This window comes from Mycotypha africana, assembly GCF_025528875.1.
Source record: "Mycotypha africana strain NRRL 2978 chromosome Unknown BDF20scaffold_13, whole genome shotgun sequence".
Lineage (NCBI taxonomy): Eukaryota > Fungi > Mucoromycota > Mucoromycetes > Mucorales > Mycotyphaceae > Mycotypha > Mycotypha africana.
In genome coordinates this window covers 471,639-491,729 of record NW_026515737.1, presented here as the reverse complement: position 1 = coordinate 491,729, position 20,091 = coordinate 471,639, and the positions used below count along the sequence as shown (strand labels likewise).

The 20,091-nt window shown below is 36.8% G+C and overlaps 9 protein-coding genes across 9 annotated transcripts; 4 read left to right on the top strand and 5 right to left on the bottom strand.

Moving 5' to 3' along the window:
- Window positions 1-19: 19 nt before the first annotated feature.
- Window positions 20-1,676, bottom strand: BDF20DRAFT_204890 (40S ribosomal protein S1). The gene is made up of 5 exons (XM_053074915.1): window positions 1,643-1,676; window positions 1,316-1,557; window positions 1,207-1,222; window positions 1,080-1,118; window positions 20-857 (listed from the first exon to the last, which is right to left on the bottom strand). Exons 2-5 carry the CDS (start codon window positions 1,317-1,319, stop codon window positions 116-118), a joined length of 801 nt encoding a protein of 266 aa, XP_052931589.1. The 5' UTR covers window positions 1,320-1,557; window positions 1,643-1,676; the 3' UTR covers window positions 20-115.
- Window positions 1,536-1,850, top strand: BDF20DRAFT_982177 (40S ribosomal protein S30; the record flags this gene model as incomplete). The annotated part of the gene is made up of 2 exons (XM_053085136.1): window positions 1,536-1,557; window positions 1,656-1,850. Exons 1-2 carry the CDS (start codon window positions 1,555-1,557, stop codon window positions 1,848-1,850), a joined length of 198 nt encoding a protein of 65 aa, XP_052931588.1. The 5' UTR covers window positions 1,536-1,554.
- Window positions 1,851-5,003: 3,153 nt separating this feature from the next.
- On the top strand, window positions 5,004-5,300 carry BDF20DRAFT_828569 (uncharacterized protein; the record flags this gene model as incomplete). The annotated part of the gene is made up of 1 exon (XM_053078259.1): window positions 5,004-5,300. One exon carries the CDS (start codon window positions 5,004-5,006, stop codon window positions 5,298-5,300), a length of 297 nt encoding a protein of 98 aa, XP_052931587.1.
- Window positions 5,301-5,741: 441 nt separating this feature from the next.
- On the bottom strand, window positions 5,742-7,708 carry BDF20DRAFT_839860 (uncharacterized protein; the record flags this gene model as incomplete). The annotated part of the gene is made up of 2 exons (XM_053079326.1): window positions 5,742-7,066; window positions 7,132-7,708. 2 exons carry the CDS (start codon window positions 7,706-7,708, stop codon window positions 5,742-5,744), a joined length of 1,902 nt encoding a protein of 633 aa, XP_052931586.1.
- A 2,206-nt stretch (window positions 7,709-9,914) lies between these two features.
- On the top strand, window positions 9,915-12,006 carry BDF20DRAFT_898494 (major facilitator superfamily domain-containing protein). Its single transcript, XM_053082619.1, has 7 exons — window positions 9,915-9,963; window positions 10,038-10,630; window positions 10,722-10,734; window positions 10,822-10,876; window positions 10,956-11,435; window positions 11,518-11,616; window positions 11,694-12,006. The coding sequence occupies exons 2-7, from the start codon at window positions 10,068-10,070 to the stop codon at window positions 11,945-11,947; spliced, it is 1,464 nt and encodes a 487-aa protein (XP_052931585.1). The 5' UTR covers window positions 9,915-9,963; window positions 10,038-10,067; the 3' UTR covers window positions 11,948-12,006.
- A 513-nt stretch (window positions 12,007-12,519) lies between these two features.
- On the bottom strand, window positions 12,520-13,687 carry BDF20DRAFT_898492 (COP9 signalosome). Its single transcript, XM_053082618.1, has 5 exons — window positions 13,570-13,687; window positions 13,434-13,510; window positions 13,078-13,364; window positions 12,941-13,006; window positions 12,520-12,860 (listed from the first exon to the last, which is right to left on the bottom strand). Exons 1-5 carry the CDS (start codon window positions 13,645-13,647, stop codon window positions 12,781-12,783), a joined length of 588 nt encoding a protein of 195 aa, XP_052931584.1. The 5' UTR covers window positions 13,648-13,687; the 3' UTR covers window positions 12,520-12,780.
- BDF20DRAFT_898487 (FAS1 domain-containing protein) lies at window positions 13,688-16,522 on the bottom strand. The gene is made up of 4 exons (XM_053082617.1): window positions 16,001-16,522; window positions 15,673-15,927; window positions 15,009-15,563; window positions 13,688-14,938 (listed from the first exon to the last, which is right to left on the bottom strand). Exons 1-4 carry the CDS (start codon window positions 16,482-16,484, stop codon window positions 13,812-13,814), a joined length of 2,421 nt encoding a protein of 806 aa, XP_052931583.1. The 5' UTR covers window positions 16,485-16,522; the 3' UTR covers window positions 13,688-13,811.
- BDF20DRAFT_898486 (major facilitator superfamily domain-containing protein) lies at window positions 16,523-18,475 on the bottom strand. Its single transcript, XM_053082616.1, has 4 exons — window positions 17,876-18,475; window positions 17,182-17,781; window positions 16,981-17,092; window positions 16,523-16,915 (listed from the first exon to the last, which is right to left on the bottom strand). Exons 1-4 carry the CDS (start codon window positions 18,363-18,365, stop codon window positions 16,729-16,731), a joined length of 1,389 nt encoding a protein of 462 aa, XP_052931582.1. The 5' UTR covers window positions 18,366-18,475; the 3' UTR covers window positions 16,523-16,728.
- Window positions 18,476-18,495: 20 nt separating this feature from the next.
- BDF20DRAFT_203941 (zinc-finger of the MIZ type in Nse subunit-domain-containing protein) lies at window positions 18,496-20,090 on the top strand. Its single transcript, XM_053074913.1, has 4 exons — window positions 18,496-18,923; window positions 19,022-19,135; window positions 19,245-19,498; window positions 19,583-20,090. The coding sequence occupies exons 1-4, from the start codon at window positions 18,750-18,752 to the stop codon at window positions 19,809-19,811; spliced, it is 771 nt and encodes a 256-aa protein (XP_052931581.1). The 5' UTR covers window positions 18,496-18,749; the 3' UTR covers window positions 19,812-20,090.
- Window position 20,091: the final 1 nt, after the last annotated feature.

Genomic DNA, 20,091 nt, shown 5'->3' with positions numbered 1-20,091 from the left:
GCATATACATTTATGTATGTACCATGGAAAATAATAAAAATCCTGTATTTTCCAATATTTTTTCTTTTTTTGATATTGAATCTTTTTGGATACTACAACTCTACTGGAGGGGGATTTAAACTGAAGACAAGATGGGGGGCTCCACAAAATCCTTGGCAGCCTTAGCGCCAGTATCTTCGGCAGCAGCAGAAGCACCACCATGAAGAGCCAAAAGAGCGGAGACATCGAACTTAGGGGCCTTGAGAATCTTCACTTTACGTGTATAAGTATTTTGAAGAGGATAAATACCTTGACAGGCCTTTTCGATACGGACAGCAATGGCATCTTGAGCGGTTTGAGAAGCGGAAGAAGTAACCTTGGCAACAAGTTCCTTAAGATCACAGGCAGAAGCTTCTTCAGTCATGATTTCGAACATCTTCTTACGGATTTGACGAATTTGTGAAGACTGAGCATAAGTAGTCTTCTTAATTTGATTACGACGACGAGAAGTGAAAGAAATAGCAAACAGACGGACGAGGTAGCCATCAGTAGTCTTGACATCGACGAAAGCTTCAATCAAGGTTTGCCACTTCTTGACCATGGAACGGAGCTTGTCAGTAGTCATGTCCATACGGTAGAAGTTGGTAAGACAATTCTTGCCTTGAATTTCATCAACCTTCAATTGAATCTTACGGAAAGAACGAGATTCGTCCTTGGAGAGATCACCAAGAGACATTTCGACAACACGACCTTGGAGGGAATCGTTGGCATTACGAAGACCTTGAGTACGGTTGACAAGAGTCTTACCAACTTGACGGACATCGAACATGGAAGGTGCCTTGATATCATACCAATCTTTACGGGTGAAAGGATCAACGCTATAACGAAATCACAAAGTAAATAACGTCAATACAGTAACTATCGGCAACTTCAAAATCAATACTCAGGCTCCTATGGTGCTTATGATGGGAAAATGATCGTGATGAAATTGAAGTTATCTTTAAAATTGCATAATTCATTATGCAAATTCAAAATAGCACATCAAAGCAAAGTCCTGGTTTCTGAAAAATTCAAGTGCTGAATAGTGTGGATCTACTTACACCTTCTTCTTCAATCCCTTCTTTCCCTTAGAAAGACGCCTATTTTGGAGTTGGAAGAAATTGGGGCAGCAATTTAATGTCAATGTCGAAATTGTAAATGAAAGTGATCAATAATGTGTAATCATACTTGTTCTTGCCGACAGCTATATTTTAAAATGCATTGAATTTGTGGAACTGATTAGCTTCTAAATAATATGATTACTTCTTTATTTAAAGGATGGATGGTGATCACATACCCATATTATCACTTAGAAAGGAGGGTTCTCTTTTTTCCAAAATTGATGCTTTGCAACAGCTCCTTCTCAGGCCCAAACAAGGGGGTGACCGGACACTGCATACTATTTCGCAAGCGTCCGAACCGAACAATTACCATCCGAAGATCTAACTACTTGCTTTCAATTTTTGCTAGCTATTTCAATTTAGTCAACGGACAAGACCGTAAAATCCTCCTCTTTGCAGATTCTATAAATCCAATATGGTAAATACGACATCTATGCAGACATACAACATCAATATCAATCCATCCATATATAGATACTTACATTTCAACATTGGTATCGAATAATTTTCCAATAGGGTAAAGTTCACGGTTCTTTGGCTCGTGCCGGTAAGGTCAAGTCTCAAACTCCCAAGGTTGCTAAGCAAGAAAAGAAGAAGGCCAAGACTGGTCGTGCTAAGAAGAGACAAGTTTACAACCGTCGTTTCGTTAATGTCACCACCCAAGTTGGTGGTAAGCGCAGAATGAACCCTGCTCCCACTGCTGGACCTTAAGCTATTTGGATCAGTTTAGTACACTTAACAGCACATCTGATCTTGTAAAATTTATTTGGAGAACTACGTGGATTACAACCTATAGCTACAATTACGCAGTTACGAATAAACTTTCTCAGCTGAAAAGATGTATATGTAACCAATGTTAGAATTTATAGTGGTTGATGATTGGCCTCGTATTTGATTTTGTCATGTGTAAGAACGTAGAATCTGGATTCAGAATTGAACAACATCAGTATTCAATGTCTCACTAGTTGGATATGCCTACTCTTATTTTGAAGAATGTATTGATTATGTTTACAGAGCAGGGGATAAAAGCTTTAAGGGCAGCATACACTCATTGTTCATACTTAATACACCACTTTCAACCGCAGCAGAGTTGAGTATCAGTTGTAATTGTGTTAAGAAATGGAGCAAGCTTTCATTCTTTAAGTCAACCTTAACTACGCTAAATTATAAGAATTACTGCAGATAGCTCAGAGGGTCCTCATTTTCTAAATGCTTTGATATTACAAAAACGTACAATTTTGCAGCTGTAGGTTGTGAATCAGTATGCCTTAAGATTTCGGAATGGGGTGAAATTTGTAAAAATGTAATTTGTTTTTGTTGATTTCTGAAAGAGTGTGCAGAAAAGGTTGAACTTGAGAAAGCTACTCCGTAATTCGAGAGGATAAAATAAGCAGAACAGTTCCTTGTTAAACTTTCTATGATCTAAAGCTTATCGTAATGCTATTTTTTTTTTTTTTTTTGAAAGCTGAATGCTTGACATTTACACATAAGTCACACTGGTCGGGAGTAGTACAAATCGTTAATGTCACCATAGACGAATTTGTGCATTTAAATGCTTTTCGCCTTCTTATCGCGCCATATTAGATAGAGTTACTTTCATGCTATTGAGGGGTAGTAAGCATCTGATTCGTAGAAATAATGTCATGATTGCTGATGTCGGAAACCATTGTTTCGGTATCACTAAATTTTTCGTTCAAATCACAAATTGATCAATTGAAACGATTAAAGGCTTGAAGACAAATTCGAGAGCACTTCCAAATTATTTACTTTTGGTAAAAAGGAGAAAATTACGTAATTTTTGTGTTTGACACTGGCTTTTGTGCGCATGCTCTGTACTTACCAAATACCAATGGATTTAACTTAATATATGCCAAAACCGTCGGTGAACCATTGGCTCACACGTGGGAGTGCACGCTTTCGCAGTTTTCACGCTATACCGATATCGGAATACTGTGCATTCTTGAATAGATTTTATATTTCCATATTATTGAGTGTATCATTGTGAAGTTATATCACTTTAACGTGTCATTTTTTGGAAAGGAATAAGTTTCTAAAACTCATCAAACAATAAAATAGATACCGAACTTACCCTAACGCGTATCGAACATTGTTTCTGTCCGCTTAGCCAACTTTGACCAACATAAAAACGACTCAGGTTACGTAGGTATTATCAAATAGACAGTTTGAAATTTCCACTATTTCGACCCTCAAAAAAAAAAAAAAAAATGGGCGTGTAGGCAAACCGCCAGAGTCAGTACTCTGTGAAACAATTTATCGAAAGGTTACTGACTCTCTGAGCCTTTAATTGTGAATCCCTGAAACTCAAACCTGCGAACTTTTTTTTTCTCTTTTTCCCATTTTCAAATAGAAAAAAAGAAACATGATTGTTGTGCCTGAAACTTGATCAATTTAAATTCTTCGACAAAGCCCTTCAGTGACCTTTTTCACTAAGACATTTCTGATAAAGTTAGATTTTTTTTAATGTCATGTTGAAAACAAAAACTTTGACGTTTCATATATTCTTAAAGAATGAGCCATATAATTGTTATATAATTTTTTCCTTTCTCTTCTAACAGTTCTATTTCAACGAGACTTAGCAGATAAATACTGTCATGCGTTTGCCAGATACAATTCTATCCCATGTTTTGTCGTATATACCAATCCCTGAGCGATTCTCTCTATCAAGGTATTTGACGAGAGCTTTCTATCAATATCTTTTATGTGAACTAACAGCCTTTAATTAGCATTTGTAAGCAATGGTACGCCCTCTGTCACGATCCCTATTTATACCAATATATCGAGTTATGCAATTTAGAATATCAACAACTAGTCCTTACTCTTCAAAAGGTGGCTAGTATTGCACCACGTATCAAATCTATTGTGTTCATAGGATGCTATTCAACTTTCATACAAAACACTGTCGTTCCCGTTCGCTTCTCAGACGATGCAACTGCAGCGCACCATACTGACCAGCGCCCACTTTTTTCACATATCACTGCTTTACAGCCTGCTCGTAGACGAGAGGAATACTTAAAGCACAAATTTGAGCTCCATGACCAATTTTCAGACGTGATGATTCAGTTAATGCGTATCAACAAAACCCATCTAAAAACTCTCACCATTGTAAACTGTACACTTGATCTAGAAATGACAGAACTCTTTTGCTCCATTACCTGTTATGGCAACGCACTAGAATCATTTATCTACAAAAATAATCACGATAGTGGCATTCCTTCTTCCGGGCTCTTGCAAGCTATTGTCACAGCCTGTCGAGGTATGCGCCATTTTCATGGCCTCCATTCCGGCATGGACGATGCAGTTCTTCTCACCATAGCTCGTCATTGGGCGACAACTCTTGAGTCTTTAACTTTATGCTCCATGAAATCGCGCGAAGTGGTTCGTCCTACAGAGGTTGTGAGTGACAGAGGCCGGCATTTAATGGGTACTTCACCTACGGGGCGTATTTCGTCACAAGCATTTTGGCAACTATTAAGTCGTTGTGAGAAGCTAGAATATTTAGAGCTTCAAGACTTGGCTTGTATTTCAAATTATGATTTGGCCAGATTTGAATCTTTACGTATGGAAGCAATAAGACAGATCGAAAGCTCAAAGATTGTTTGCAACAAATATTCCACAAATTCTACGATATCAAAAAAAATAACAACTACAACGGGAACAACATTTCAGCAACGCCGTGCCATAGAGCGGTATTCCCCTTATCTTATGAACAAAAGCAACAACAGGAGGACAAGATCCAATCATTCATTGCCTTCGTCCTCCTCGCCGTCCATGGTTAAAAGATCCACGGTTTCACGTCCTTTCATTCCTGGGTCTTCCATTAAACAACTTTATGTTACAAAATTCATGACTACACCGTTGTCGAAACCTGGGTTCGAGATTTTATTGAAAATGTTCCCAAGCTTGAATCATTTAGAATACGAAACCAATTTTCTAACCTTTGATAATTTGTTTGAAGGTATAACGAGAGACATGTTTGATGCTGAATGTGCAGCGGTGAAAGAATGGTTTGATAAGATGAAATCAAGAGGCCATTATCATCAATTAACTTATATTGGAAACTGGAATGCACATATCACTGCAGAGCAGCGATTGATGGCAGGCATGGCTAGTGTATCTGAAGATAGTAGCAGCTCTACTTAAACTATGAATATAAACAATATACCCTGTATCAACTATTTATTTGTACATTCTGTAATTCAATAAATCTTTTTCTTACATTATGTTTATGTAATTACGACCGTTTAAGTTTAGTTTCACTAAAAATGTGTATGAATAATACTTACATAAAGGTTTCAAAATGGATCTGCATTACAAAAATTGTTTATTGATTACTTGTTCAATTTTATCGTGTCTGGATCAAATTTTTTTTCTGAAAAAACACACAATTTACGCAGAATGCGTGAAACTTTTGTTAGCCTGCCGGGGAAAACAAGAAAAAGCAAATTGTTAAGAAAGCAACTAATTGATTATTTGAAAATAAACATGCAATGCAGGTAAGAATACAAAAATACAGTGATTTTTCGTTATTTCAGGAATGAAATGGCGGTCTCCAATGTGTAGTACAAATTAAAATGATTATAATCATTTTTTTGATGGTACGAGGGTACGTTTAGTAGTTGAAGTTGCTGTGGTTCGTCGCTTTTGTTGTGCAAGCACTGAAGCTTCTCGTGTATATTGTTTGCTCTTATTAGATGATGATGATGATGATGATGATGATGCAATGTTATTACTTTTTTTTGTTAATGATTTGACTGTGTTCATCGATGAAAAGGTATTGTTAAGATTGGTGCGAGTTATGCGGCGGGTATTATTTCCATTAGGTAATTTAGTAGTACTGGTATTAGTCGTAGAGGTAATTTTGTTAGTTGCTGGTATAACTGATCGACGAACGGTAGTGGTATTATTGGCTTCAAATACATCTGCGGTCTTTAGTGAGGATGTTTTGGAAACAATGGCATTAGTTGTTCTGATATTGGTTTTGCTTGTGGTTTGTGGTTTCCGAGTGCTGTTTGCTGCAGCTTCGGTAAGTTTATCAATCTTTGCTTGCATTTTTCTTCTCAATTCAGCATCTTCTATTGCTTGCTTACATTTCAAACTTTCTGTTTCCTGCATTTGGCACAAAGTGCGTGTTACCATGTCTTCTAGCTTATTTCTTGTCTTCACTTCTGCTTCGAGTCTCTGCTCTAGCTTGTCAATATGAGCAAATGCAGCAGATAACTTTTCTTCGTACAAGTGTCGTGCTTGTTCCTCTTTTTCCAAACGATCGTATAACGCCTTTTGTTGTTGGTCAATTAATACTGTCATATCTTCCATCGCCTTTTCAAATGCAGTTCTCATTGCTGTTTCTTCTCTAAGTTGTTGCTGAAGCTGTTTCAATCTGTCGTTAACGGCTGAGACCTGACGGTGATGAAAGCGACTACAAAGGCCCGCCAAGTTAAGAATGGCTTGTTGAGATACATTGAAAGGAGTGAAATGGCGATGATTTTGTCGACGGCTGCAATAACCACGCCAAACAGCTTGAATTTTAGTAGCAGCTTCATTTTGAATGGCAGATAGATCATCTAAAGCCTCCTCTTCAGCACTGAGAGGGTAGAAGACACATTTAGATTCTAGTTCTTCTTCTTCTTCAATGTCACCGTCAATGTAACCTTCATCATTGATGATATAGGTTATAAGAGGTTGTTGTTGTAGGGGTTGGAAGTTACTGGCAGTAGTTGAATGTGGAGGCTTAACTAATTTGTTTAATTTGATCAGTACAATTCTAGATTCCGTTGTACGAACACTGCTGGAACTATCAGTGCAGCTATCGAAATCAGGATCCATTATAGGAACTGACTCATTGTAGTAAACGCGTAAGTTGTTATAGTCCTCTTCGACGTCATCTTTCAGCATGTTATTGGCATTGACTGGACAAAAAGGATATTTTAGTTACACCATATCATTTTTTTTTTAAATGTAAGGTTCATGTTACCTCGATGCATGTCATTTTCTTGTCGTTGCATTTCACTTTGTGCGACTTGTTTCGGATACATGTGATCATTTTGAGCATGGGATAAAAAGGATGCTGGTCCGACAGGCTTTTCAGTTGTTAATAAGTGATTTACAGCAGCAGCGGCTTTCTTATCAACCTGTGCTGGTAATTGAAGAGGTGATAGCCTGCTATCATCAATTATTTGAGCTTTTTCTTCGTCTTCTTCGCCCTCTTCGTTGATGGTATCATGCCATGCTGTATTATTGTTATTATTGTAAATGAGATAGTTTGCTCTAGTAATTTCAGCCGGAGAATATACCGTTGTGGTAAATGAACATGGATCAAAAAATGAATATTCGTCTTCTAATGTATCTAAATAAGCTAATTCTTGTAAACGATGTTTGGGTGGAAATTCAAATTGGAATTGTTCTTGTGTTAAGTGTTGGGCAACAACTAGACTATCGTCTTCAAGAAGATCATTTTCTTCTGGCAGGCAAAACTGAGTACATGCAATATTTCCATCCAAGTTGAAATATGTTGATATGGGATAGATGTGGATGTGTGAGTTTGAAGACATCAATGTATAATGAATGAAAGTATTCTTGTTGTAGTCTTTACCTGGTCAATATCAGTAGTGCAACGATACGGAAACTCTGCGAAATATTGTTGTTGATTAAATAGAGATTGATTTGCTGTCTCGGCCATCATTTTTTAACGAAGATGCTGTACAAATAAATAATAAATTACAAGTGAGGAGATCAGAACAAGTTCTTCTTTCTTTCAAGCGTTGATATTTCTTTCTTCGAGAAGGAAAAGATCAGAGTAAAAGGAATGGAAAGGGGTGGTAAAGGGGACCGATTTGTGCTTGAAATTGACTATTTTAACAGAATACAAACAAGGAATAGACAAAAGGAAAAAAGAAAAATAAAATAAAATTCAAAATAGACCCTCATATTTATTTTCATTAAATTTGATGTGCTGTCAAAACAATAAAGAGATTTGTTTATGATAGGGGTTGATATCAGGGCTGTTTGCACGCACTGCACGCACAACAATGAAAGGAACAGGGAGTGTAACACACTTTGCCATACCTTATTGATCGCACATTTTTTGAAGGTTTTCGGCTACGAGCCTTTTTGAGAATATTGTGCTTTCTCTTTTTCTTTCACGCAACATTAATGAAAGAGTAAAATACCAAGTAGTTATTTGAACAGTAAAACACTATATGGTTTAACCACTACTAATTCATTGACGTCCTACACTTGAAAGTCTTGCTATCTCTTTAAATAGCTGGTGATAATTAATTACTAAAATGTTAAGAGATCGCAATTGTGTAACATTGTGAACAATGTGCTGTATAATGCTTTCAACATCATGTTCAGTTGATGATGACTTAAATAGGTTTTTGCATTGCGTACAACTTTACATTGTTACTCCCAAAACCCCAACTCCCGATACAATATAAATTGCACTATGTAGATCTCAACATAATTTCCATAACCATTGCATGAAGCGACTTTCTTTTTCTTCACTGTTATCACATAACTCCTATCCCACAAGATTTCAATATGGGGCGGCACCAGTTTCTAGGGCTCTTTTTGTAAGGGAAAACTTTTTGGCTGCTGTTGAACTCATGATAACCCCATTAAAAATAAAACAATGTTTGTAGCAATTTCACTTACAGCACTGTATCTTGTGCGTGAACGCGATGACCACCTCCTCCTACTCCTGCTCCTCCCCTCTTATATTACTATTCTCTCTTCTTCCTTTTTTATTCCTGGCTCCTTGACATTGGTTTTTTTTTTTTTTTCTTTCCCAAGCGAGATCTATTGGTTCCTTGTTTACAGTTTTGTATAGTGATATACACTCCCAGCGAAATCACTTCGACCTCTCCTTTAGCGAGATTAAAGTGAAAAATAGGACTTCTCGGGTATAGGCAATTGCAGGGCGTATCAGCCAGCACATAGTATCACCGTTTCTATTGCAACTAAAAGTTGAAAAAATATTCATTATTGAGTTATTTGGATTTACTTACTGTTATATTCTTCTTCTTCATCATAGACAACATATTCCATCTCAACTTTCTTGCTTCCCAAAATGTCTATTGCTTGCTATACACGTTAGTCTTTATCAAGTACAATGCTCTTTAGAGATTTCAGAAGCAGGTTCAGAAGTTACTGCCTTCATCTGGTCATTGCTGCCTTTGCTTTTAAGATTCAATTTCTAGAACTGAACCATATGCCCAAACTTGTATACATAGTATACATAGCTATGGATTCAGTGAATGTATAATGTAAACAATTTTTAAGACGTTTCTACGCTAATTTGACTTTTGAGGTATATAATATGCCTTTATGTTAAAGTCTAAGGCACTACATCATCTCGAATCAGTTATGGTGTTCCAAATAATGACTTAACATATTACAGTGAAAACCAAGTATATTTTTGTAGCCGTGCTAAACTAACGCTTCGGTATTTTTCTTTCTTTTTTCAGTATACTTAATCTAACAAGTAGATTTCTGTATTTGCCCCAGCAGCTCTGAGCTGAATATGTTAGCGACTCTCTACAATGTACAGTATATTTTCACGTTTGTTCCAAATATGTTAATAAGGACCAGCGTTCCTTAAGTTTAGAAAGTACTTTTATCTTACTTAGAACTGTCCCTTTTTCAGTGGATAAGATGCATTTTTTCCACATATTATGCATGCAAATCATTCTATGCCAATACTGGGTAGCATATCAATAAATTTCTTTCCTTTTTATCTTTTCTAACTTAAAGATTCTTTTCTTCAAGTAATTTCTGTGCTACAACTATAGCTACAAATACTAATGTAATTTTGTACCGTTGAAACGATTTGTATGTGTGTGTGCCAGTTTACTTATATATAATTCGCAATTATGACAGAATATCTACAAGCTATAGCCATATTTTATTATGCCACTAGTAATTACGGGAAAAGAAGAAGGATTGATAAAGAGCAATAATAACAGTGCTATTTTGATTGAAGGGAGCACAATCATTTCAACCGTTGGTGACAACACCGAGCACTTGGAAATGATGGGATCTATAGATATTGACAGTACTACGCTTCCAAACGAAGAAAAATTAACGAACAACATTGCCGAAATACAATACGGAACTACGTGGATTGCTTGGTTACAAGTCTTGAGTATTATATTAGTCAATAGCGCTTGCTCCTTGATGTGGATGAGCGCTACTAGCTCGCCTACCGCAGTTTCAGAATGGCTTAATGTCAGTTTTTCGAGCTTAAATTGGTTATCAAATGTCTCAGCTATTGTTAATACTGTTTTTTCACTTATTACGGGTTGGGCTTACGAAAAATTTGGTATAAAACGCAACATTATTTTTTCTGGCGTGATGAATTTTCTCGGTTGTTGGATCCGTTGTCTTGCTATTGTTGCTCCTCGAAATCATCGTTTTGCTGTTGTGATGGTTGGACAAGTTATAGCGAGCATTGGAGGACCATTCGTTTACAAGTAAAAGGATAGAATAGGCACCATTTTATTAGTAAACACCTTTGTCTGATACTCGAATCTTTTTTTCTTAACAAACAACAACAACAAATAGCATTGCCACAAAGGTATGCTTTGAGTATATCACCCAACAATCAATATTATGCTGCCGTACACTAATAATCTCTGATAACGACTCACAATTTAATATGTAGCTGGTTTCTATTTGGTTTGCACCTAAACATCGAGTTATAGCTAATACATTAGCAAGTAAATCACAATCTATCTTTCATATTAGATCACCAGATGAACACGCAGGTCTAACTAATGTCATTTAAACAATAATCAGCTCTTTCGATAGGTATGGCCATTGCTCCCATCTTGATACCTGCTCTTGCTCCAGCATCCGTCAATGTCCCATGGATGCTGATTGTGATTTCTGTAATATCTACTATCGCAGCCATTCCATCCTTTTTCCTTCCAAGCAAACCGGCTATTTTATCCTCTCCTTCTGCTGAGCAAGATCGTATGAATATTGTAGAAGGCATTAAGCGCTTAATTAAAATAAGTGGGTTTTGGTGGAGTCTCATCTTATGTGCTGTCAATGCTGGTATGGTATTTTCTGTCTCTGTATTAATTATGGAAGCAATCATTCCTCTGGGTTATACAGATATGGAAGCTGGCTACTGTGCAGCGGCCATTGTAGTTGCTGGCTTTATAGGTGGCATATGTTCTGGTTATTGGGCTGGTAAAACTGGTCAGCACATCATGCTTATCAAGTTATTCACACCGATGATGTTATTTTCCTACATCATCCTAATATTCGAATGTAAGCAGAAGAGTTATACTTGCACATTTTAGCTGGCTGATCTCGACTACTTAACCGTGAGCTCTTTCTCACTATTATATAGTGGTGCCCAACACGTTTCCAGTCATATTGATTGCATGCATACAAATTGGTTTCTTTGCCTACGCATTGTTTCCGCTTCATCTGGAAGTGGCTTGTGAAAGTAAGTGATGTAAAGATATTATCCACATTCCATTGATGTATGTATACTTATTCGTTTCTGGTTTTTGTACGCTCAAGTTACATATCCAATTCCGGAAGCTATAACTGCATCTCTCATGTGGTCTATGGTGACAGCGGCCATGTTGATTTTTTGTGTTATCATTGACGCGCTCCGAGCTGGTCCAGAAGCTGTGCCGCCCAACAATATGAAAATGTCAATCAATGCTGTAGCTATTATTGTTTGCATAGGCTCTCTTCCTATACTTTGGTTCAAAGGAGACTTGAAAAGATTGGCATATGATAAAAATGAGCAAACTTGTCGAAAAGTATAATGATATAATGGACATACACAAATACGAGCTAAATTAGAAACATAATAAAAAAAGATATTAATAATGGATAATAATCGGCCAGGATATTTTCAATTTCTGCTGCTATAGACTGTATTTTATTCAATATTATACAAAGTAAGAATCCTGGAAGCGCTTAGATCTTGAAAGTATGATTATCTTACTCATTGATGCTTTTCAATATGATTAAGCTTTTCATAATAAAGCCCTGTGGTTTATAATATAGTCGATGTAGCAAGTAAATAGTCTATTTGCAGGAATGCAGGTTCGACAATAAAGCTTCAATATATCGTCAACGGTGGTTAACTGGTCGACATCAACGCGAAGCACAACAATGATATGACTTTCATACTTTTTGTTCCATTACTCCAGTCGCAAGATAAAAAGCCCGTGAACAAAAACGTGGGTTGGCCTAAAGTCAGAATATAAAAGCCATTGTCTCTTTCACCAACTATACCAAATGCAGTTCATATCTGACTCTAGGAGCTATTATGGCATCCCTTCATGAAGGTTAAAGTACCATTAGCCATGTTAATCTTTTTCACTTTATTGACGCACTTCAAGTTGGGCTAGAATCTATTCTAACAATATGAAGATGTTTATTATTGCTATAACTTTATTGTTTTGCATAGGCTTCCTTTCTATAATTAGGTTTAAAGAAGACCTAAAAAGTTTGGCATACGATAAAGGATCAATCGAATGATCAATAATATTAAGAAGTGTGAAAAAGTATTATATATACATTGTCAACAATGAATAAATGTGGAAAAGCAATCATAAGCTCAACATGATCAAAGTTGTCTTATGAAATGCAATCAAAATTTTTCAAGGCTTAACACAATATCTGCTAATCTTGAAAATTGATTACTGTTTTTATAATTTGAAGATACCGACGCTACATTATGAGTATTACCAAAAATTAGTACATGTATTCAATGTTCATCATTGACACTGTTTAGATATACTGGCATTTACCTTTCTGCTTGTTTGGGTATAAGGTTTGCGTCGCCTCCTCGTACTTCCAATGCCTTTGTGTCAGCTCTATCAAACATAAGGGTATAGTGCGTCAAGTTCACTATCAAAATGTGTGCATTGCCTCAATTTTCTTTTACCTTGAATTGCTTCATTTTCGGAAACACCAAAGTAACATGCTGCTTGTTTCACTTCAATCGATGAGTAAACTTTCGATACAAGTTGAACCATGTATTCTCTCAAATTGATTTTTATTTTATGAGTGGCCAGTTGCATATAATCATTCCATTGAAATCCGTCCAAGTCCTGGTAAATTTTTGCATAATCTTTGGTAATAAAGTCGACTACAACACGCCAAATAGCATCAATTTGGGCTGTTTGTATTTTAGCATTTAAGCTACGTTTCCGGACGTGTCGTGCTGTCTGACTTTATAAACACATATAAGCTGCAGGGTAAAGAGAAACTTATCTTCATTTTCATAGAGAGCACACTTACAGATCGCCTGTTAATAAACAGCTAGCCAAGTATACAGGATAGACTTGTGAAAGGTCAATGTTGGCATCCGTAACAGCCTAATGAAATAGCGATTTAGTCAATGAGATCTGGCGAGAAGAGTTTGAAGTTGCTGTACTTGTATTTCAAGCTGTTCGCATCTTTCGAGTAGAGCTAAAAAGTCATTTTGAGTGATTAACATTGCCAAGTCGTTCATTGCCCTCGGTTAAATCGAAATAAAACTGCTTTATTATGATGAGCGGAAAGAAGAAGGTAATAAAAAGTAAGCAAAGTTTTTTAACTCAGTTTTTATGCAAAAGGTGCAAATAAAAGAACAATGAATCAATGCTAGAGGTATATATTTTACAAAGGTAAGAAATATTAGTAAATTGGCCTGTAACCAAGACGCCTACGACTATAAACTTTATATCCAAAGAATGCAATCATAGACGAAAGGCCTCCTACAAGAATAATGATGACAAGGGTAACAATCACGGACCAAACAAACGGAAGACCAAATAAACCTCTTCGTATAGGCATCAATACGGTATCGATTAAAAGCACACCACCACCTGCAGTAACCCGACCTAAACCAAGTACGTGCCCACGGTTGTTACCTCCACCGTTTTTGACTTCAACAAACAATTCACCTTTTTCATTCTCGCGAATGGCTACTTTATCGTCTTCGGAAAGCAACGTAGGAAATTCAATTTTTTCGCGTCTTCTTCCCCCTTTACTGCCAATGTCATTCAATAATACCCAGCGTTCTTGCCATACACTAGGTATAAGATGTAATCTAGCAATCCGTTCCAATTCATAAGGATTAGCCAACAATGCATCAATGTCGTTCAACTTTGCGAATGCCTTCTCAGTGGGTGCTAACACGACCAAATTCTCTTGATTGATGGTGTCCCATAATTTCGTTTGTGACAGAATCTTTAACATCGTCTCTGCTTCAATGCCGACCAAAAGGTTTTGGTTGGTGATTTGGACAGATTGTGGAATGAGAACTTCTGACACTTTATGAACAACACCGTTAGAAACGAGCATATCGGAGCGTATGACTGAACCGGTTGTTCCTTCAGATCGTTGTAGTTGCTGTTTTTCAGGTGCACCGACATGGATGGGTGAAGTTGCGTCTGCAGAAGGAGGTGTGATACGCAGTGTAGAGTTAGCCAAGGTTAGTACCTCATGTACTTTCGATCTCATAACGTCAGCATAGAGGAGAGAAGAAGGTACGGCATGGTGTCGTAAAACAGTTTGCAGATGAGATTTGGCGCTTGGATGAACAAGATATTTTGCAACAAGATCGAGGCTGTGGAAGGCTTCATTGGTAGGTACAAACAAGGTAAGACCAGGTGTCTTCCTTATCTCTTCAACTAATTCTGATACGTAAAGAGTGGCAATGAAAGTGGATAAGTCAAGTTCTAAGAGTACTTTTTCAATGATATCGCCTGGAATGGTGAGAGATTCTGATACTTGATATATGATATTGTCATTGATATTTACTGTTGCAATAAAATTGACAATTAGCTCTTGTTGAAAAAGAGGCAAGAAGAGAGGAAGATGTTATCTTACCATAATCACCAATCACTCGAGCTTTGTCAAACTGAATTGTCTTTCTAGAAGACGTACCAGGTGTATACACAGGAACACGTTGTCCTTGACCAGAAAGTTGATTTGACCTGAACTCGGTTTCAATTAGCATATCATTCGCAAGAGCATCTTTTGGCCAAGGCTGTTGAAAGATATGGTATTTCAGCCATGATTCTGTAATCAAGGATTTATTCAAGGTTTCTTGAGGCGGTATGAGAAAAGTGTAGACATTATTTGTTGACACCGAAGCGGATGCTTTGTCGCTCCCTGAATCAGTAGTATTAGTGTCTGATGTTAAATATGGGTCACTTAAATTGAATTCGTCTAATAACTCTACTATGTGCATGGCATTCATGCCATACAAGTATTTTCGAGTGTTGAACTGAATTATATCAGGTCTGAATGTGCCGTCAATCATGTGAATGACTCCATTGGCGGCAACAATATCAGATTTTTTGACAGGTAAGCCATTGACAGTAGCAGATTGGTCTTTTTCTGTAGCTGCTAATACCAGTGGACTGTCCGAAAGAGATTTATCTATGTGCGCAGTATCAAAAGCAACTCATAAGTTTTCGAAAGCCCCAATAAATAACAAAAAAAAAAAAAAAATTCAAGAAAAATAAGACAAGATGATGTCTAACTTTACAGGTGGTTTTTCCTGAAGTAAATTCGTCCAAAAAAATGGCCTTATCAACAATACTGTAATTGAAGAAAAGTGATAAATCGTTTTTGCCGTTACTGGAAGTTAGATATGTCGATTCAATAGCATTGAACTGTTCGAAAGGGTTTTCCTTCGCAGATAGGAATAATGTGAATGGCTTATTCTGTTGCAAGAAAGAATATTTGCCTGTAGAATTCAGTAGGTCAAAAATTGCTCTGTTGTTATTGAACAATGTATCTCCTATTATATCCATATAAAATTATGAATCAGTATTGAACTTATTTCCACATACTTTAGTGTTAATGTTATATACCTAATAAAGCAGGAGGACTCAATACTTGGTCAATGACTTGGATGTAAGTTTGATTGTTCACTTGTAAATCCTTATCGATGATTTTTGCTTGATTTATAAACACTTTCTTATTATTAGCTTTCGTCGTCACTTTGATACGTTGACCGGCTGCTTTTGTTGTGTCGGGACCCAAATATCCAGGTCTTACATATTGTGATTCTTCAAGCTGTCCGTCATAAAATTCATTGTATTCCCTCTTTTTCTTTATGATATGGTATAGAAGAGTTGATCGATCCAGCTCAAATTCGCATTTAGCGAATGCGTCATTAACAGGTGCAAATAAAGTGCCCGAATCGAGATCGTTTATGAAGCTGACAAGTTGAAAATGTTGGATATGGGCTAAGAGTGTTTCAAAACGGTTGTCTTCTTTCAGAATATCAATAATAGTGTTTGCACCTAACACCAATTGTGCATAAACTAATAAGAAAAGAGTCTGCTTCAACATTGAAGAAATAATAATTTTAATAGATTCAAGAGTGAATAGCAGTAAGGCAGAAGAAAGGAAAAATAAAAAAACGAAAATCTAAAAATTACACTATTTCTATCACTTAAAGTGGGTTCTTTTTTTGCCCAAAATTCATGCGTATAACCCAGTCACCCACTTTTAGCCTTTAGACAATCCCCCATTTTGTGATCTGTTGTTTCACTTCCCCTTATTTTTCTTTTGATTGCTGGTTCTCAAATGGATTTTATACGGACTCATAACCAGAATGACGAAATGCGGCGAGAAGGGGTCTCTTTGAAGGAATGAACACCCACAGAACTGCCATAGCGGTAGTCATAAATACACAAACAAAAGGCACAATTAAAATACCAAATTTACCAGCAATTTGACCTGTCATAAACGGGAATAAGGCAGCACCACCAGCACCAAGCCTATAACAATAAAAGCAATGCGTTAATCTTCTATGACTGCTCAATAAGTAACTGAATAACTTTACGCAGCTACGAATCCAATGGCAGTCGCATGATAATTCCTAGGAAGAGCCTTGGACATGAGTGAGATGGTTGTAGGGAACATAGGGCCCAATAAGAAGCCAATAGCGATCAATGCTATTGTGTGACGGAATAATTTTTTAGTATCTTGATGCAGATAATGGCTACCACAACAATGTTTGTAATTATGCGCTAACTCTATCTACCTGTGGAATCAAAAACAATGTCAGTTGACACCATCATTGTCACCAGGCAAATGATAATCGTCATAGTGAATATCATGATCGTTAATTTTTCTCCAAAACGATTAGACAAATACCCAAGAAGGATTCGACCTGCTGCTAAACCAGCCCAGTAACCAGAAACGACATTGGCCATAATCACTTCATCACCATGCCTACCTTCTTTTAAGAATGTATATGCCCAACCACCCATTGTTACTTCTACGCCTACATAAATCAATATGTAGGCAGCGCTAATGATGGTGACTCGGTTAAAAATTGCTTTCTTAGTCAACTCGCTATGTTTTAGTTCAACAGGTTGCTGCTGCTGCTGCTGTTGCTGGTGTTGAGATCCGGTGTCCCCACGAGGCGAAGCCGATAATGGATCTTCTACTACAACCACTTCTTCTTGCCCGATATGCTTAGCATCCTCAAAGTCAACATGCCAAAAACCAAACGCGATAGAAGCTATATTGACAAAGCCAACAACGGCTAAGAAAAAATACATTCCTTTCCAACTAATATCATGCTTCAATAGAAAGGAAGCGACGAGAGGGCTTATCATTGCACCCACTCCGTAAATGGCTATAAATGATAAAAAGTTGAGATGAGAAGTCTTACATAATCGTAGAGGAGAGGAGTATACCACACAAAAATTAATAAGTCCTTTTTTGTTTACCATGTAATACATTTAGCATAAGGGTTGCAAGGGGTACATTAGCAGTATATACATTCATTGCACCATCCAACAACGCCATACCTCCGCCTACAAAAGGCATTGTGCATGCCATGAAAGGAAATGGTAGTCCCATGGATAAAAGCGAGAACGAGATAAACATCATGGTTGAGCCAAGAAAAAGTGTTTTTAGTTGGCCTAATTTGTAAACAATATAGCCGTTGAATGCACCGCTCAGAAAGAAGCCGAAGGCTGAGCACAGAAAGAGTATTGAGACAGTTTCGTTTGTGATTTGATAGTAGCTTTTAATGCGAGGGATAATAGAACCCAAACTACCATCATTGATACCAGCAACGATACTGATAAAGAAAGCAGAAATCAATGGTTTCACATAGCCTTTTAGATCCTTTAAACTTTCTGAATTCTGCTGATTTTGCTGATTTTTCAATAAAGGTTGACTCTCCCCGGTATCGATATCTTGAGAAATTGTCATTGGTATCTTTCTAAAAGCTATTTATTAGAGTGTTATTATAAGTGCAATTTTGGTATGATGAAAATTTGAAGTGTATAGTGAAGCTTACGTAACTGTGGTATATCTTTTTTACAATTCAAGTTAACAAAGAAAGAAAAAGGAAGTTAAAGGCAAGAAAAAAGATTAAGGATGTACGACCAAGCCTTTTTTTTTTTTTTTTATCGTTGTCGTATTTCAACAGTGTTTCTATGATTTACAAGGAAAAGGTTACATTGGTAAGACGCAAACTTAAAAAGCTTTTTTCGTTTACTTTTCCCCGAAAACTTTTTGAATTTGCGCTCCCCGTTTAAAGACAGTATTGTCGCGCTTTTCACTGCCGTTCTCTTTTCACAACAGTCAGCAATAATGGCTGAAGAGCAAACACTTGAAAGTCTTCGAGACAATTACAGTCTTAAACCCGGAACTAGTTTTGGAAATGCTACTAGCTTTTTCAATGATGTTTATGGCTTTATTCAAGAAGGCCGAAAAAATTTGATAGCGGCCGCGCAGAATCGCGAAGAAAACGATCAATCAGACAAAGTATGCAACTCAGGATTTCAGGATTTCTAGAGCAATGAGAAAGCCCCATATTGTTATTCATACATGTTGCCATTTTTTCAACCCCACTAAAAACGTAGTTAGTCACTATTGACCAGCGATTTAAAAACTTGATCGATCTTGAACGTAAGATGGACCAACAAAAGCAAGCTATTGAAACATTAAAAAGTCAAATTGATAACGGTGAAGTCGTGGTATTGTGGAAAAAGAAAAACAAAAAAAAAAACAAAAAAATGCGATGATCTATATATAGAGCTTTTGCAGAAGTTATTTTGTTAAACTAGATTTGGATTTATCTTTTAGACGGATCCTGTCGCGCACTACGAGACATTATTACATCAAATTGCGCAGGAAGATGAAACTAAGACAGATGAAGAAAAATATTATACAAATCACAGATACATTCAGTTCAGACAAACTATATGGAGTATAAAACACCCTGACGAAGAAATGCCTAGCTTAGTATCTAACGATGATGATGATATTGTAATGGGCCCCACTAAGATTTCACTCAAATGCCCACTTACCACAACATGGTTCGAGGAACCCGTAACAAAGTAATGTTGTAGATACTCAAGTCTTAAGAAAAACATACAAAGGAAATAACAATTGACTTTTCATTACTCTTTGTACGATAATAGTACACCTTGTAGACATACCTTTTCAAAACGCGCAATTTATGGTTTGTTACGATCTGGAGGATCTAGGGTCTGTCCAATCCCAGGCTGTGATAAGACTGTCAGCACAGGAACGTTAGTTCCTGATCCAGTCATGGCTGACAGAGTGGCCAGAGTTAGAGCAAGGGAAGAAGAAAGTGCTAATGCAACAAAGGTAAAACTAAACTATAAAAAGCATGATACCAATCGTTAAAACTGATCATCATTGGATCTATTTTTTCGTAGCGCTTCGATATTGAATGAATACATGAGATATTCAAAGATGTAATAGTAGTAATATACATATATTGTACTTTTTTCTTTTTTTTTTTGTTTAAAGGAAAAGTGACCTTCGCATTGAATTCTGTAAATAGTTATATACCATTCCAGTCACGACATGATCAATAAAAAGATGTATTGCTAATTTTAGTAGTATTTCTGAGGATATTGAAGGTTGTTCGTACTAGAAATAAAGCCTATTTTCAAGCGTTATT